This window comes from Copidosoma floridanum, unplaced genomic scaffold, assembly GCF_036245765.1.
Source record: "Copidosoma floridanum isolate Cflo_tuat_1 unplaced genomic scaffold, Cflo_Japanese_pri ptg000030l, whole genome shotgun sequence".
NCBI classification, from domain to species: Eukaryota; Metazoa; Arthropoda; class Insecta; order Hymenoptera; family Encyrtidae; genus Copidosoma; species Copidosoma floridanum.
Genome location: NW_028321907.1, coordinates 18,162,171 through 18,179,919, shown reverse-complemented (window position 1 = coordinate 18,179,919; position 17,749 = coordinate 18,162,171). Strand labels below are relative to the sequence as shown.

The 17,749-nt window shown below is 45.6% G+C and overlaps 3 protein-coding genes across 4 annotated transcripts; 1 reads left to right on the top strand and 2 right to left on the bottom strand.

Moving 5' to 3' along the window:
• Positions 1 to 564: 564 nt before the first annotated feature.
• On the top strand, positions 565 to 2,096 carry LOC106639562 (cytochrome b5). Its single transcript, XM_089596861.1, has 4 exons — positions 565 to 691; positions 1,012 to 1,140; positions 1,227 to 1,330; positions 2,051 to 2,096. The coding sequence occupies exons 1-4, from the start codon at positions 569 to 571 to the stop codon at positions 2,094 to 2,096; spliced, it is 402 nt and encodes a 133-aa protein (XP_089452987.1). The 5' UTR covers positions 565 to 568.
• trp (transient receptor potential) lies at positions 1,964 to 11,702 on the bottom strand. Of its 2 annotated transcripts, XM_023390350.2 has the most exons (14): positions 11,226 to 11,702; positions 10,786 to 10,881; positions 7,971 to 8,315; positions 6,838 to 7,243; positions 6,193 to 6,345; positions 5,968 to 6,113; positions 5,637 to 5,877; positions 4,955 to 5,078; positions 4,677 to 4,872; positions 4,424 to 4,588; positions 4,105 to 4,330; positions 3,590 to 4,030; positions 2,368 to 2,663; positions 1,964 to 2,313 (listed from the first exon to the last, which is right to left on the bottom strand). In XM_023390350.2, the coding sequence occupies exons 1-14, from the start codon at positions 11,541 to 11,543 to the stop codon at positions 2,209 to 2,211; spliced, it is 3,258 nt and encodes a 1,085-aa protein (XP_023246118.1). In that variant the 5' UTR covers positions 11,544 to 11,702; the 3' UTR covers positions 1,964 to 2,208. The 2 variants fall into 2 exon arrangements, with proteins under 2 accessions (XP_023246118.1, XP_014208738.1); XM_014353252.2 differs by having other exon boundaries at positions 1,964 to 2,663.
• Positions 11,703 to 12,620: 918 nt separating this feature from the next.
• On the bottom strand, positions 12,621 to 15,526 carry LOC106639528 (uncharacterized). The gene is made up of 2 exons (XM_014353182.2): positions 15,356 to 15,526; positions 12,621 to 13,562 (listed from the first exon to the last, which is right to left on the bottom strand). The coding sequence occupies exon 2, from the start codon at positions 13,543 to 13,545 to the stop codon at positions 13,021 to 13,023; it is 525 nt and encodes a 174-aa protein (XP_014208668.1). The 5' UTR covers positions 13,546 to 13,562; positions 15,356 to 15,526; the 3' UTR covers positions 12,621 to 13,020.
• Between the last annotated feature and the right edge of the window lie 2,223 nt (positions 15,527 to 17,749).

Genomic DNA, 17,749 nt, shown 5'->3' with positions numbered 1-17,749 from the left:
ACCGATCCTATATGCTCCTCTTTAGCGACTTACTTTTACCAAACGCTCCATCGGCTCGTTGTCGACCATACGTCCTCGCGTAATGGATACACACGCGCATATTATTGTGGGTTTTCTAATTAAGTTGGCCAAGGTTTCACCGGGAGTTATTCGTCCCGTCGTTCATTCGTTTTCATCGATTTACGCTCAAGCGTTGGCCGAAATATCGATCTCTCGAGGGCGGAAGAGCAGCGACAGCTAAACATGAAAATCTCGCGCGATCTTATCACCCCGACAACAGACAACCTATTATATCATTCGACCGAGTTTGTGAAAAAAAAAAAAAAAAAAAAAAAAAAAAGGAAAAAAGACGATAGTCTCAATAATAATCAACCGTTTCTCCTTTTTTTCCTCGTTACCGAGAGTTACGCGAGTGCGCGCGCGTCGTTTACTTCGGGGGAAAACCACTGCGTTGCGTGTAGATGTATATACACCCATATACATGAATAAGAGGCAAGCCCGAGGACGATTATCGCACATTGGGCAGCGAGAGCTGGCGCGTCAGTTTTTGACAATCCGCGGGGAAGGTATGACGAACGAACGGAGAGGGTACACCGCGGAGGAGGTGGCTCGGAACGACGGCAGGGACGGCTCCAGGGTCTGGGTCATCGTCCACGGAAGCGTCTACGACGTCACCGGCTTCATGGACATTGTGAGGATTATTGTTTTTTTTTTTTTTTTTGTTTTATAAATAAATCACTTTGTTTTTCCTTTTTTTTTTTTTTTTTTTATTCGTTAAAAAAGTTTTTTTTTTTTTTCTTCCTTTCGCTTGTACAATATGATGAAATAACAGCTAGTGTACTTATACAAAAATTCATCGTTTACCTGCATGGAGGATAAAACCGTACGTGTAATTGAAAGAAGAAGAGGAAGGAAAAACAAGCCAAAGACATATATATAATATAATATAATTTTCTACAAGCTGGTATATTTATGTACTTGAGTCTCATTTTATTATTTTTCTCGCTACAGCATCCCGGTGGTAGGGAGCTCATAGAAGAGTACGCGGGCGCCGACGCGACCGAGGGCTTCGACGACTACGGCCACTCGAGCGACGCCAAGAGGATCCTGAAAAAGCACGAGATCGGCACTCTCGTCGAGGTCCGTATATTGATACCATTAAATGTTGTCCCTCTCGTTTTTCTAAATTACAATGACGATGATGATGTCGCTCTCGTTAATCGCAGTCGTCGAATGAAAACAACGCGATGGCCAACGTCACTTGCGCCGGTCGCGCAAGCGGTGATGCCATCACCACTGCCACCGACAGTCGACCCAATAAACGGCGCAGGTATACAGTTATGCTATAAAATTTTCGTTTCAATTTAACAATCTGCAAACTTTCAACTGATAAACGTATGATACCCGTGCACACTGTTAAGTCCAAAAGTGTTCAAGTACATTTTTAAGGCGTGGTATTGCTGTTTCGTTTTTTTTTTTCTTACAAAACGCATTGTAATAGTCTCGATAAACTTTTTCAATGAAAACAAATCGATGCTTCGTAAACCATTGCACCTATTCCGTTAAACTAAACTATTTCTTTTTCCATCAACGACCGTTACATAATCAAGGAGGCTGTAGAGAGCAAACCATTTCTTTCAGCCGAGTTTTTTCACTTTACAGCTTTCCTACATTTATTTTTCCCCATTCGAAACTGTCCAATTTAATTGAACTGTTCTTCAAATTCTGTAAATCCGCGCCACCACGATGTATCTTATAAAATACGAAAATTTCAACCACACGCTTGAACACGCTTGGATTTACAGTGTACCTATAAGCATATATACTTGAAACAATAATAATAATAATAATAATAATAGTAAACGATAAGTAGTCGAAAACATTTTCCATCATCGCGTACGTATATCGATGACTCGGCGGGGAAAGGTGCAGATGGGTATAATTTTCCGAAGACTGAATCCGGCGAGGCATCGATGCACGCTTCGTTTCCAAAAATGGCGCGAACAAACATGTAATGTGTTGTTGTTTTTTTTTGCTCGTCCACTCGCAGGAATATCCTGAGCGCCATACTCGGGCCGTGCTCCACGAGACGGTAACATGTACAACGCAGAGCACCAAGACAGAGCGGATGAAAAAAAAAAAAAAAAAAAAAAGGCACCACCCAGTCCGAGTACGGCAAGTTGTTGGCTAGTTGGGCGTGGATGGCGCTCATATCCAGCCACCGACGATCTGACCGGTGGCCTTGGACCGGCCCCTTTGCTTGGTCGTGGAGGGCGCGTCATCGTGGACGGGCGCAGGTGCCGCCGGAGCAGCCTTCTTGTCCTCCTTGGGGGCCGGGGGTGCGGCGCCCGAGGGTTGCTTCTTGACGACGGAGGGTTTCTTCTTGAGGGAGGCTGGTTTGGGGTCCGCCGGTGGGGCCTTTTGCTCCCCGGCGGGGGGCTCCTCGGGTATGGGCGAGGGCGAGCGCGCCTCCGTGGAGGGCTTGGAGTCGAGGGTCGGCTTGGCGGTGGTGGCCGGCTTATCTTGGCTCGACGTCTTGCTCATCGACCTCATGGCCATCGCGCTCAGGGCCCGGCTCGGCCCGGCCGGCTTGCCGTCCTCCGTCTTTGCCGGCTCGGCGATCGTCACTCGCTGGCTCTGCCGGGTCGACTGACCGCCTTCGGCTGGATTCAATCATTTTCACGCGTGTAAATACCACTTTGAGGATTTTTAATGAAATATATTCAACCTGCTTGTGCAAATAATTATCATTTTTACATGCTGCGTTCTATATTCTGTGGCTCATTATTCTCTTACCCCTTAACTGAGATTTTTTTTAATTCAATTTATATGTACTTTATCCAAGTTACGTGATTTTATTCAAAACCTAAGTTCATTTCAATGGAATTTGAAAAAAAAAAAAAAATTTAAAGAGCGTTACGATACTTTTTTTGCGATTGTGAAGCCCCAAGTTGCAATTGTTTGCCACAATGGCCCCCCAGACCCCTTCGTATACTACAATCAATTAGTCAATCATTTCAAATCCCTCCGAAATTAGGGGCGTTTATTTTACTGGGAAAAATGCTGTGTACTCGCGACGATACTACAAATAGCCAAATGAAAATTTGGGGCTGCAAAAATATTGACAATCTTTTGGTACACTCCGGAATACAAAACGATCAATTGCCAGTATTCAAAGATTAACTGCTTGGCTCAATTAAATCATTTATGTGGCGTGATTGAAAAGTGTCAAAAGTAGGCTTGACGAATGAAAGGTTCCGTACTTGAAAAAAAAAATTTCATATTTAAACTGCAAGAAAAAGTGCATATTGTTTAAACGTTCAAATAGTAGGTAGGTGGTAAAAAATAAAAAATAAAAAATGAACGTCCAGACACCAGAAGCTGCAAAAAATGAAATTTTTGAATGCTTCGCGTAGAGGCAATGACCGTATGGCCAGTTATTACAATTTAACGGCCAGGCCAACAAATGTTTCAACTCAGTCTCAAAAACGTATTTAGGAAGAATTGGTTGGCACCGTGTGAAAAAAATAGGTTCCTACACGAGACAATTCAACTGCGTCGTTTTCGTGAAACGGCCCACCCACGTTACCTGGGGCAGCATCCCCGGTGGCTTCCTTGGGCGGGGGACGCCTGAGCATGAACTTGGCGTAGGCGATTTTGGTGGTGTTGGACACCTCGGAGAGGTTCGGATTGTACTCGACGAGTTTGGCGGGATCGAGGGACTCGAGGGCCGAGTTGCCCTGGTGCTGCAGGTGCCGGCGCAAACTGCGCCTGTGCTGCCGGTCCACCTGCTCGTTGGTGCTGCCTATCGGGTCCCCGGGTATCGTGTTTTGCCGCACCACCGCGTTCCAGTCCTTCTTCTTGCTCCCACCGCTCGCCCGCCTACCGATCGCCTTCGCTATCTGGCTGAACACGTCCTTCGAGCCCTGCTCTCCCTCGCGGATCACCTGGTTCACCAGACCCTCCACGAACCCGATCTGGAAGTCCTTCTGCAGCCGGCGCTCCATCACTCGGCCCTTCTTCCCCGACACTACGCAAATCTTACATCTTACACCTTCATCCCCGCGTTTTTTTCACAATGATCATATATTGTAGGGTCATTACGCGCTCCGTCCTGCTTGTCGTCTACGTCCGGGGTCTTGAAGTTGTTCTGCTTGAATATGTCGATCAGCTCGTACCTCAGGGTCGATATGTCCTGCCTGATCTCCATGACGTCGTCCTCGGTTATGCTGAAGTCGTTGGTCTTGCTCTGCTCGGTGGTCACGTACCGGCGAATCAGCAGCCGCATCACAGTGTCGTGGCGCTCTTTGGCCTTGTCCCGGGACTTTTTCTACAAACAAAAAATCGACCCCCCCGCCCCAACCGTCAGCTTTTCTCCTCCCTATAATATGTGTATTATGGCAAAACAGGACTTTTGACTTACGATAACCGATCGCGTGGGCTTGCCGGACTTGCCGCACTTCATCAGCCGATCGAAGGTCTTGGTGGTCGGTATCATGTTGAAGGGCGGCGGTACCGTGTCGCCGTCCTCGAAGTAGCTCATCCAGAGGTGGCTGCGTGCAAACTTCCACTCGGTGTCTGCTCGTTCCTGCACATTTTTTGGGTAAGGGGGGATTAATTTCTCTTCTTTTTTTTTTTTTTTTTTTTTCGTTTTCCCGTGTATGCGAAACGCTCACCGAGATGATCTGGTACGAGTTGGACATCATGGCGATGAGCATGTTCAGGAGGACGATGATGTTGATGACGGAGTACGAGCCGAACATGAGGAGGGCCCAGAAGCGCGTGAAGCTCTTGATGCCTGTCAGGTCGAAGGACATGAGGTCGACCATGCCGAAGCTCGCCCAGAACAGCGATTGCGACGTCTCGAACAGACTGAAACGAGGGCGCGGTTTTTTTTAATTTTTATTTGTTTTATTTATTTATTTATTTTTTTTTTTTTTTTTAGTTGACGCACTTTGCGAATCGCCTCCAAGTCGAGCAGGCCTTTTCGTTGTTGTCAAAGTCCGGCAAGCCGCTCGGCAAGTGGTAGCACTTTTGCTTCTCGAGATCGGCGTAGAACCACAGCAGCTGATTCATACCTACGCGTGTTAACGGCAAAACCCGAGGGAAAACTTAATTAGCTAATAATTAATTATCAACGAACCGCTAATAGAAAATGATTAAGTACACGCATCAGACGGAGAAGATAATTTAATAACTGTTAATTATCGCTAGTTATTTTTTGTGGGTGTGTGTTTTTAAAGGTAAAAAAAGGAAAAAGAAAAAATTGATAACAACAGTTATAAAAATTACAACCAATTGAAACTTATCGTTTGTAAAAAATGTATGGTTTATAATTAATTGTTTTATAACTTTCGAGCAACTAATAACAGTTTTACTATACATGTTTAACGATTTGTTGGGAACAAAACTAAATTTTTCGATACATGGAAAAAAAAAAAAAAAAGTACTTATTAGAAAGACAGTTATTATATAGTCTTGAATCTTTTGAGACAATAACACTAAATAACTGTTGCTTGGGAGTACTAGCAACGATTGTACAGTTTTTTCAAGAGAACTGATGAATATGTACCTAATAATAACATCAATAATAATAGTGATGATAAACAACAATGAGGAAGCGATGTCAGACGTACCGCAACCAAAGGCAAACAGCACGAGGGTGTAGATGAAGAAGAACTTGATGATGTCGATGATCATGCGGCCGAGGGATATCTGGAGTGGCCCTAGATGCGGATTGACGCTGAATATGTGCACGAGTTTGAGGAAACTGAATATCATGGCGGCGCCGAAGGCACCCTCGCTCAGCAACATCGGCTCAAAGTCGTGCCAGTGATCGCGGGGGTACCACGGGTCCTCGCCCGACCAGTACTCCCGCTGTTTATCCCGCATTTCATTAACACGTGACGTGACCTATTTTTTTTTTTTCTTTTTTTTTTTCATTCAAACAAGCGAGCAAGCACTCACCATAACCACGAACCACGAGGAGGCCCTCATGCACAGCCATATGACGTAAAAGACGTTCTGGATAAAGTCGACAATGTTCCACAGGTCCGACACGTACTCGAGCAGACCACCTGACCACAGGGACCGTATCTCGCCGATCACCAGACCTTAAGGAAAGGGGGGTTGGGAGGATTAAACAGAGTACAAGTATCGGCGTATGTACTTTTGCATGTCACTTTAACGCACTGATGACGTATATGACGACGCCGGACTCGACGAGGCCGGGCAGGGAGCCGCGCTCCCGGCGCTTCCAGCCCGCGAGGATTTCCTTCAGCCAGTCGTTGCCGAAGAGCTCGATCGCGAGGTACTCGATCCGCTGGGAGGCTGCGCCGAGCAACACTATGGACAATCCAAAAGTTTTTTTTATCCCCCTTCTCATGATTGTGGAAAAAAAAAAAAAAAAAAAAGTACCACGCAAAATGTCACTTTATCGTGTCCGACCGTACTCGGCTTTATCTACTTTGGACAAGGGTATATGTATACGTAAAACGTTTCGTTGTCGCGAGCAGTGCTTGGAAGATGAGAAGAAAAAAAAAAGCCCGTCATCCGTAAAGCAATCGATGGTTGACGAGATTCGGAACAATGGAATGGATGGTATACAGAGACGTATTTTTTCCGATACTCCTCGGGGGGAAAGGGGGAAGTTTGGCGCTGCTGCCAGTCATACACTTTAATGGTTTTCCATCACGAGCGAATGCATAATTAAGACCCGCGCGTACGAATAAATTTCCCATTGATCATAAATCACGTTTTTCTATTCCCCCCAAACCCAATGACCCTCGTGTGGAGACGAGACAAAAGGGGTGCGTATGTAAAATAAGAGTCCCTCACTGAGAAAGAAGGCGTAAGAGGACGAGTGGATGATGAACTTGACGAAGGGCTTCTTGACGAAGAGGGCCTTGGGCGAGTTGGGGGCCATCATGTATATGGTGCTGTAGACGGGAAACTGGGCCCCGAGTTTGCCAACCTCGACCAACTGGGCGATCATGCTGAGCCGTCGAAAACCCGGCAGCCCGTCGTACCAGATCTTGGCCAACAGTTGCTGGACGTTGGGGTGGGCCACAAATTGCTTTTGCTTGTACTTGATGGCGAGCTTCAGTCGCTCGAGGGTCTGGCGCTCCCCCGGCTCCCAGTTGTCGCCCGTTGGGTTGTAGTTGAGCATTATCTCGAGCTCGTTCGACGTCCGGGCGTGGTCCAGCAGCGACGTCGCGAACTGCATCACGTTCTCACGCATCTCCTATGGGTGTGTGAACAATTTTTTTTTTTTTTTTTAGGTATACAATGTCTCCGAGCATGGCAGCGTGCCCCTAATGATCGACCGCCCCATTTTTCGTTGCTCGTACAAGTCTGCGGGAGCGACAAAAGCGCGCGTGTATGTGCTCGTAATTTTTTTCGTTTCCCGCGCATTTGTACGCGGCAAATTGAATTAAACGGCTCGGCTGATCCGATAATCAACAACCCGATGAGCCCCGTTTCATTGCTACCTGGCCCCGGCGTAATCCAACTAATCCAGAGAAATCGTGCCACCTACACGTACGCGTGTCGCGTGCGCGGGGCCAGGGTGACGCGCTACGTATATATAGGTATGCCATAAATCCCCGACACCCACGTCTTCGCGCGCGACATTTCTATCCCTCCCGAGGGCTAACGCTGACGAATCCTTTGCAATTACCTTGGAAATTATTGTTATTATTATTTTATATATATGTGTGTTTACATCTTTCGTTTGTTTGTTTTTTTTCCGTCCTTGCGTGATTTCATCTAATTGTCCCTTTGGTCTTTGTGTAAAATCGGTTTAACCGCAATTTGGATGTTGAAAAGCAACTCCATACCACCGAGACACTTCGAGTCCATAATGTAGCGCGGGAATCAACCACTCGGATGTACACATTTGTACAGTAAATAGCGACGCGCGTCGAGGGAGAGGAAAAAAAAAAAAAAAGAAGAAAAAAAGGGAAGAGTACCTCGTACTCGGACCTGAACTCCTGCTCGAGGCGGCTGAGCCTCCTGAGCTCCCAGGACAGCTCGAAGGCGGTGAGTAGGGGGTCCCTGGAGGAGAGGGCTATGAGGGAGGAGGACGACAGGGCCCTGTACGCGTTGATGCGCGACTGGGAGTGCCGCAGCGAGTCCTGCTCGCTCGAGTTGACGCAGTCGTCGCAGCCGCAGCGCACGTCGTGGGGCGTCGGCAGAGTCGCGCCCCGGTCCAGCAGGATCTTCAGGATCTCGTAGTTGTTCATGTGGGCCGCGAGGATCAGGGGCGTTATGTCCGGGGTAAAGTTGGACGCCGACCTGTCGACCGCCTCCCAGCTCTGAAAATACGTGTTTTATTATTTACCCGTTCTAAATTTGAAATTCTTGGTGATAATTATACAACTTTTTCTATATAGTGCATATACACCGTTAAATATTTACTACTTCTACCAAGTTGACGTTTCACTATTTAAATTATATAGTTGGTTAACTTATTCCTGATATACCACTCGAAATAATATGTGTGGGATGTACAATTTCCGTCATTCGAGTGGAGATCGTTAGCTGGATTGCCGATAAATATTTAGAATTAAAATTTATAACGATTGGGCGCGAATAATCTATCCTAATTTTCCACTATACCACCAGTGAAAATGTTGTTCACTTTCGTTCAAATTTAGAGAGTATATATGTTGAAAGCCATGAGTAGTAAAAGCCGCGTGCTGGTAAGACACGTTTGATAGTGGTGTATCTGGTACTTGTGAGGAATTCTCCTTTCATTTTTAACTTTTCAGGGTACCCAAAAGTGCCAAACTTAAATTTTAAGCTACACCTCGTTTAATGATTTTTTTTTTTATTGGTGGTAACCTAAATAGTGGAAAAAATTTCCAAGAACACGCAATTCAGGGCTTTGCACATTTTTTTTCAGCATTAAATGTAAAATAATATTAATTTTCGTTAAAACAATGGACGTATTTTTATCTTTCGGGCTGATTATCGTGTAAATGTACGTAAAAAAAATAGGCGAAACATCTTGCCCACCATTTTCGAGGTTGCTCTTTTTAAGAAGTAAATTTTTTTCACCCCAGACCATATTTACGCACTGTACTATAGGGAAATATTATGAAGTATTCGAGAAATGCTGAAAATCTGGAAAAAAATAAGAAAATTGGTGTTTCTTAATTTTATATTGGCAAAAAAATATGGTAACAAACGGGATATTAGCAAAATGTAAACTGCACCATTGAAAAGAGCGACCATAAAAATTGTGGGCTAGACGTTTTGCCTATTTTTTGTACGGATATTTTCACGTTTATTAGTCCGAAAAATAAAAATACGTCCATTGTTTTAACGAAAATTAATATTATTTTACATTTAATGCCGAAAAAAATGTGCAAAGACCTGAATTGCGTGTTCTTGGAAATTTTTTCCACTATTTAGGTTACCACCAATAAAAAAAAAAAATCATTAACGAGGTGTAGCTTAAAATTTAAATTTGGCACTTTTGGGTACCCTGAAAAATGAAAAATGAAAGGAGGATTCTTCTTATATGTGTGGACGCGCATATTGGGATCATTTGAAACGAGATCGCGAGACAGTTGAAGGCTCATCCGATTTGAGTGGCTGCACTTTAAGAGAGAGAGAAACCCCGCCAGGCGGGCGCGTGCCATCGAAATCGAATAAAACCACCTTTGCATGTGTAAAACGTGCGCGTAACGGTGAGTGAATCACGCCTCTCTTTGACAACACGTTATTGCGTAATAATTCATCGGAAAGGCGCGATCGGTGAGGGGGGGGGCGTATTATCGCCGCGGCTGTATTACAGGCGACGCGCTAAAGTTGGCAAGGAGGATGAGAGGCGTGTGAAACGTGAGCTGTTATAAACGCGAGACCTCTGATGTAGACGTGTATATATGTATATACATGTACAGGGGACTCGGCTTTCCGATATCTGCGTGTATATATACACGTATACTTACCCTTGCCTACTGCCTAGGACTAGGAGTCTCAAAGACGCACACATGCACACCAGTATTTTGTGTGCACATCCATACGAGTATATAATATAGAATACGTGTGTCTCATCACAATGCAGGTTGCGGGAGATTATAACTGCATTAGGTTAACTGAATTAAAATTTGAATTTTCAACAAAAGTTGATGTAAGCGTGCACGGTGTATCGCATGAGCTTCTTTTCGAATGGATGGGTGTATATTTAGCGCGAACTTTGGCGAAAGATGAAAAGAAAAAGACAAAGTGTTTAATTCAATTATATTGCCCTATTTTTTTTTTTTTTTTTTTTTTTTTTTTTTTTTAATAAAGTATCCCTACGTGTTTTAATATGTCAATTGTATCAACGTATTTTGTACAACGTAGAAGGTGTACGCTGCTTTTTCTTTTGTTGTTAAAAATCACTCGATAGCAATACAGTGAGTAGCATTATTTGGAAGTTTGAACAGAATTACGATGATTTACGAATTTATAGATAGGTATCCTATGTAATACTGTTTTTAATAAAACAAAAATCAGCTTCGACACCTTCAACGTTTTGAATCTGCTGATATATTTGGTGGTACGCGTGTACTCTTCTAGGACTGTAACAATATTAGCCGCCTTTTTAAGTATATACCATCGCCATAATCTTTGAAAAAAAAAAAAAAAAAATCAACTTCTCACGAATTCGAAAAAAATACGGTATACAAAGTGACTACTTGGTTGAGGGTGTATTTTTATGTGCAGTAAAGTGATGAAAAGTATAGGTGTACGTTGTCTCGAGTTGTCGAGGCTCTACGGGCTGTCACGACTTACGTATGGTTGTCCGGGCTGATGTATTTTCTCCTCGTGCTCCAGCAGTACCTCCACCGCCTCGACATACTCCTCCTTGATGGCGTGCAACAGGGAATCCTGCGAAAGAATACCAGTGCGCATCCCCCCCGTTAGCAGCCGAATCATCAAAATAAAAGTGCAAAAAATCGGCGTTTCTCCCCTTGAAAACGCGTGCGGGGCATTGAGATCCCATGAAAATGGAAGAAACGTACAAATGATCCAAAAAAAGGGGGGAAAAAGAAACACGACAGCGTCCCCGAAAAATGTGTGTCATTGCCACGATGGTCATCGTCATAAATATACAAGGAAAATGGAAAAAAAAGAAAGGAAAAAAAAAATCGATCATCAGCATATACACACGCGCGAAGAAGAAAGTTGCGAGAGCAGCTCGGCTGCTTGAAAGGATTCACCCCCCGGCCTACCTTGACTTGAATCCCCATCTCGAGCAGCAGCATTATGAGGTCGTAGTTCTCGTTCTCGATGGCGGCAATCAGGGCCGACCTGTTAAGCGGATCGACGCAGTTGATGTTCAGCTGGTCCGGCCGGTCCTTGTTCTCCTCCAAGAGCCGCTTGACCGTGGCGCAGTCGCCCCGCTCGGCGCTCAGCAAAAAGTGCTTCTCCACGGGCCCGAGGATGTACTCCCCGGCGGGGCCGAGGGGGGCGTCGTTGGGCACCGACCCGTTTCGCCCCATCGCCGCCTCGTTCTTTATCAAGTTCTGCTGCGACTCGGACGGGTTCATCGCGGCTCGGAACTACCCCTTTTTTTTGTCACTGTCCCTCTCTCTCTCTCTCTCTCTCTCTCTGCGTTACTCTGGCCCACCCTCGAGTCCCGGCGCTCCGGGCATGCTCATACATACAAGTGCCCTCGGGGTGCGCTCGCGGGAACGGCCAGCGCACGACTGCCGGTGGCTGGCACCTCGCGGGGGAGGCCTACTTTTTCCCCACCGAGCTGAATCCTTAGAACCGGCGCCTCTGGGCTCGGGTGCATGCACGACGATTATACGCTCGCCCTCGGTGGATTGGGCACACGCCGACTTGTCTCCTCTCGCTTGTAGACACGTGATGCCCGGGGCTCTCAATTATACCTATAAATATACTGTACCTCGGTGGTTTTACTCTCGCGAGCCATTGTTGATGCCCGTAACGTTGGCTTTTCTGTCCTGTCCTTTTTTTTTTTTTTTTTTTTTTTTTTTTTTGTCGTGCGCTGGGGTGTGACGGATATTTATTGTTATTGTTTTCTTTTCTGTTTCTTCTTACGAGTGGAGAGGAAAAGCTTGAAAGACCATGCTATGAAGGGTTGGGAGAGTACACTCGGTTGATGTTCATCCTTTCTTTAATCTGGATGAACTGGGGAGGGGGGGGGGAATGCAAAACACACACGGACGGCGTTTGGTGAAAAAATTAAAATTTATTGCATTAAAAAATCAACAACAGAGGAATGGGTAAACAATGAAATTTGGATTTTTATCATATGTTCTTTAGCGTTTGTGTGTTGGGTGTGCGAGGTGGCGCAAACAATATTAATTGATAGCCGATATATCGTACAGAGTTGTTGTGTTTTTCCACCTAAATGCCGATACACTGCTGTATACTTCCACATATAGAGCCCGTAGCGTTGATGTTTAAGCATATTTGCCGTGAGTGCAATACATACAAATTATATTAGGTTTATCATTACATAATAATATCGTTTTTAGTAGCAGCAGCGGTGGTGGGTATAGGTATACAAACTAAACGGGTTTCATCTTTAGCGTTTCAATTTTATTATTATACATCTCGATGTGCACTGTTACATCGTATTGTAATAATATATATATATATATATAATACACAATCGTTATTATCGTACTCGTTATTATTAATATACACACATAAATAGTGTACCTATATGCGGTGCATTTTTTTAATTTTTTTTTCCCCAATCGTCTCGAACACGGCAACATAGCCTCCTCCTTCTTCTTCGTGTACAATGTAACGTAGCATTTTGGATTATATGCATAAAAAAACAAACGAGAGCCAATACAGCAAAACTCATCAATGGTCATGTATAATGTAAGAGGCAGATAATATGCAATACATGGTGATTATTCGATGGGTGTCAGTCTTTGATAGAGTGTAACATCAGCTCCCTCGGATGAGTATAACATTTTCGTCGCAACACTTGCGGAATAGAAAAAGAAAAGAAAAACCGGCGAGGGTGAAAACACAAAGGGGCCACTAGACGAAATCGGGCACGGTCGGGTGGAGCGGGGCGTCCCTGCACATCTCCCGTATGATCCGGTCCTCGGCCGAGCTCGGAGCCTCCAGGTCCTCCTGGCTCTTGTTGGCGCAGACCAAGGCGAGCCTCGCCAAGCGTTGCATCCTCTCCTGCCTGAGTCTCGCCAGCCGGTTGTTCAGCTCGTCCCTCTTGAGCAGCAGCTCCTCCTTGCCCGCCCCGCCCCGCCCGTACCTTATTATTATGTCCGAGCGCGTGTGCGGCTGGCTCACGGCTATGTCCCTCCCGTACCTGATGAACGACGAGCCCATGCCGCTGCTCCGACCCTCCCGAGGCTCCAGCACCAACTGCCCCTGCTGCTGCTGCGGCTGACCCCCGGTGAAGCGCAGGGCGTAGGGCAGGGGCCCAAACTCCAGGCCCGCCCTTGGGGACCCCTCGTCGCTGGTGGCTGCTCCTCCCCGCGCTCCCGGGGCTCCCTGGCACTCGTGCAGCGCCACCACCACCAGGATCCACAGCAGCCGAGCCATGTGTCTACCACCTGCTCCTGCGAACACCCGTGCAAGATTTCGAATATATAAATATTGGGGGTGGAAGGGGGGGGGGTTTGACGGGTCGAGCCCTTGTTCTCCCCGCGCCCTTGGGCAAGCTTCCGAGTGTTGTATGGTATAATAACTCAGCGATCCGTGAATTCGGCGAGTCAAAGGCCCATCGGCCCGTGAAATTCATTCAAACAGCCTCGACGTCCGAATTCCCAGACGCGCGTGTCATTCGTTCGCTCGCGCTTTTGCACATATGCGAGCGTGGGTGTTTTTTTATTTTTCTTTCCCCCCCCCCCTCCGTCTTCCGTTGTTTTCGCCCCGGGAGGAAGTCGAGATCGAACGACCAACGGCTACTACACTTTTGAGGCGTGGAATCGAAATTTCTGTTTTTTTTTTTTTTTTTACAAAATGGTCTTGGTAAACGGTTTAAGAAATATCAAATCGATGCTCCATAAACCATATCACATATTCTATTCAACTAACATATTTTTTTTTTTTTTTCCATCAACGATCGATACAAGAAGGCTGTAGAGAGTAAAACATTTCTGTTATAGATTTTACACGGTTGTAAGCGTGATCTTTCCCCATTAAAAATTGTTCAATTTAACGGAACTGGTTAACGACTTGGTGCACCACAGATTTGGTTGTTCTTCAAATTCTCATAAACGCAACTGCGATGTATTTGACGAAAGAACACATTTTACACGGTTGGATGTGCAGTGTAAAGCTGCAGAGCGATGGGCGCAAGGACGGGCAAATGAAAACAGACGAGATGTTTTGTCGTATGGGTATACACACGCGTGTTATTACCTTTGGAGCTGGGCTAATTTGTTTTCGTCGCACGATAATTGCCCGACCGGAGTTTCCGGAGGGGGTGGCGCGTCTTCGGGGGACACCCAAGGTCCGGCTCTTTCGAACGAGACGCGTGTGGCGTTTGTTGCACGCGCCCTCACAAAGTTGACGAATGGCCGTTGGAAAGGAGGGAGGGACAAAAAGGGCTCTCGCTCGATTGATCCGATGCGATCGAGTTTACAACACGAGAGATTTCGTGTACTTGAGTGGGAGCGAAGGAAGAAAGAAAGAAAAGCGGCTACATGTGTACGTTGTTTGCCATCTCAAATCCGAAAGTATACGGCGAGCGGGTAATCCTTTGGTAAATAATGATAAAAACAAACGAGGAGAAGGTGGAAAGACCCCCCGGTGCCACGAGCCTTTAATTCGATTTATTTCCCTGTACCGAATGTTACACCCTCTTCCTGCAAACACACGCACGGACTTTTAATTACCTCCAACTTGGATTGTTTTACCACCCCCCCCCCCTCGGAAACTCGTCCGCGTAAATTCGTTTAACATACCATTAGTCTTATACCTTGTTGAATTTACTTTGGGCTTTTTGACGCGAGAAGGTAAAAACAATGGCTCGCAGTGCACGGACGAAGCTTCATTTTGATTTGATAAGGGAAAAAAGCAATGTAAACTCCTTGAAAATAGAAGAAAAAAAAAAAAAAAAAGTCGATTACTCTTGTGCGCGGTTTCTTGAAAACTTTGCGAATTTATGCACTTTCCGATATGCGATCCGGTGAATACCAAGCGCGCGAGTCTCGGAGACTGGAAAATTTTTAATTTCACTCCAGGTAGGACACTTGGACGCCGTCAAAGCTCCCTTTTTTGAATATGTTTTCACAAGTTTGATCGTGTAGAGGATGCGCTTCGGAAAAATCGGCCGTTTTCCCGAAGATAATCGAGGAACCGCGCAATACCAGTGACGGAAGGAAAAAAAAAAAAAAAAAACTCTTACCTTCGAAGGCAAAGTTGAGCGACTTCCGGGGGTAATCGGGCCCCTCCTCTCTTCCGACAGTGGCACTGGTAATACGACGGAACGAAGGGGCGATCGGGTGATGCACACAGACGAAAGCAAATAGAAAAAAAAAACGTCCCGGGCAAATGTTGGGCACAGTGCTCGGTTGGACCAGCGCGTTGAAAATGAACGGACAGCGGGCAGGGGCGAGAGCTTTATATCGCCCGAGGTCCCAAGCTCCTCCACCCCCCTCTCCGTACGTGTACGCAGCATCCGGCGGTGCTGCGACGTACACACGGATGACCGGCCGTGGGCTGCCTACCCGCCCCGACTCGGACACCCAAGAACCCCATACATGCTCTTGTGGTAGCCCTCCACCCTCCACACACACGCATACGAGCGCTTGTGCGTCGCAGGCGATATATTATCGGTGTCATTATATCCCGCGCTCCGAGTGCACCCACGTATACGCCTCAGCTGCTAAGTACACGCGTACCTTACACCTTTCGTTATTTACGAGGTCGCGCGCACATACCGGCCGTGTGCGACGCATTAGTGTTTTTTTCAATAACTTTCCGCGCTATGCACTCGCAGCTTCCGATTCCCATGCGCGATGTCGCTATCGAGCCCAGGGCGCGTGAACGGCCATTGAAAAGAGTAATCAAGGGAAGGGCGGAGCATCGAGAATCGGCGTCCTTCACCTGCCTGCACCATTGCCATACCCCTTCGCGCGAGGTTGTAACTCGATGACTTGCTTATACGTGCAAGTCTATGGGCGCCTTGTGGTGCACGCGCTCGTATAGTGTTTATACCCAACGCATGGGTATGATGTATGGGGCACGCGCGAAACCGTACACCCGGCGAACTATATGTGATGGGCAGATACTTGTGTATGGTGGTGGCTGGAGGTTTCTTTTAAGAGGAGTGATAATACAGGTACGATTGTCTTTGATTCGGAGGTTCGAGGACCATTGTTGCCATTTTGTGTCGATGGTGCTTAACTGTCTTTGTTCAACAACTGGTGAGGATGCATTTTTTTTCTCATTTGCACCAAAGCATGCAGGGCATATAATTGTGCACCCACGTTTTTTTTTTTTTTTTTTTTTTTTTTTTTTTTTTTTTTTTTTTTTTTTTTTTTTTTTGCCAAAACATTCGGGGGCGTGAATCTTTACTTTCACAGGAGACGATTGATATCAAACTACATACCCCTTGATGTGTGAAAAAAAAAAAAGTCAAAGAGTAACGAGCCCAGGGCTATGGATTGCAGTGTATCGCTTGTCTGGCCATAATCGACTCGATCTACTGAATTTTCGTAAACACGACTAATAAACAAAACAAAACTTTTTTTTTACATTTTGATTTCATAACTTTGCATGGCAACGTATAACAATGAGAATGCACAAGGAGAAATACGATTTTCATTGCCAGTACTTATATGAAGGATTCTGAAATTCGTTGAACAGTATTTTTATTTATCGAATTTACCTAACCCTTTAGATTTGTTAAAGGTAATTTTTAAGGGGATTTAATTTCCACTAATAATATCTTACATTATTTTTATTTAATTATTTATTATTTTTTTTTTTTCTAAAAAGAGTAACAATCATTACCTCTCTGGGCGTAATTGAGGCTCCATTTTTTCACCTAAAATCAAGAAAATCCCCCTTTTTATCTGAAAAAAATAAAAACTGACGAATAATGATTCTTTCAAACATTTATTTACTATTACGCTAAAAAAACAAACCAAGCTATCAGGAAAACATCCCCCCCGCCGCGCGACCAACTATGTCTGACTTAAAAGGCTGTTTATCACTTTTAGCGAGCCAAAGCCCTCGTCACGCGTTACACGTTTCATTCAACTCTCCCCGAGCACGTGTACCCATTCTTTCTCTGCTGACTGCATCAGTCCTTCCCCGAAAAGATTAGCGCAGTTTGAGGGAAAAAAATTATCACCCCCACGCGCGAAAAAAAAAAAAAAAAAAAAAAAAAAAAAAAAAAAAAAAAAAAAAAAAAAGAAATCGTACCACCAGTTAGTAACACCGCGATGATGAACTCGAACCGGGTCACCGAAGGGCTAAAAATAAACCGGTTGGCGAGTGAAATTTCAACGGGGGCATCGAGCAAAGTTATCGAAAAACGACGACGATTGATCGCCCGCGCATCGGATGCCTACTTGGTTTCCTCTTTGAGCTACTCTCGCGTACCACGTTCCGCGCGCGTATCTTTGCCTCGAGTCGATTCCCCAGATGATACCACTGTGTGCGCGTGTGTGTACGTACATGTGTGAATCGGGGGCAGGGAATGGAAAAAAAGGAGGAAAAAAATTGCGTTCATATACGCCCGTGTACGCGCAACAATCGGCGACTTAGCTTGAAAAATGCGCGTGTACTGCCA

Bases quoted from the DNA above. Each gene is read 5' to 3' on its own strand.
- LOC106639562 (XM_089596861.1), top strand. From the start codon at position 569: ATGACGAACGAACGGAGAGGGTACACCGCGGAGGAGGTGGCTCGGAAC. The intron at 692-1,011 runs GTGAGGATTATT...TTCTCGCTACAG, and splicing joins TCACCGGCTTCATGGACATT to CATCCCGGTGGTAGGGAGCT. The intron at 1,331-2,050 runs GTATACAGTTAT...GTCCACTCGCAG, and splicing joins CGACCCAATAAACGGCGCAG to GAATATCCTGAGCGCCATAC.
- trp (XM_014353252.2), bottom strand. From the start codon at position 11,543: ATGAACCCGTCCGAGTCGCAGCAGAACTTGATAAAGAACGAGGCGGCG. The intron at 10,882-11,225 runs GTAGGCCGGGGG...ATTCTTTCGCAG, and splicing joins AGATGGGGATTCAAGTCAAG to GATTCCCTGTTGCACGCCAT. The intron at 6,114-6,192 runs GTGCGTTAAAGT...CCTTTCCTTAAG, and splicing joins CGTCGTCATATACGTCATCA to GTCTGGTGATCGGCGAGATA.
- LOC106639528 (XM_014353182.2), bottom strand. From the start codon at position 13,545: ATGGCTCGGCTGCTGTGGATCCTGGTGGTGGTGGCGCTGCACGAGTGC.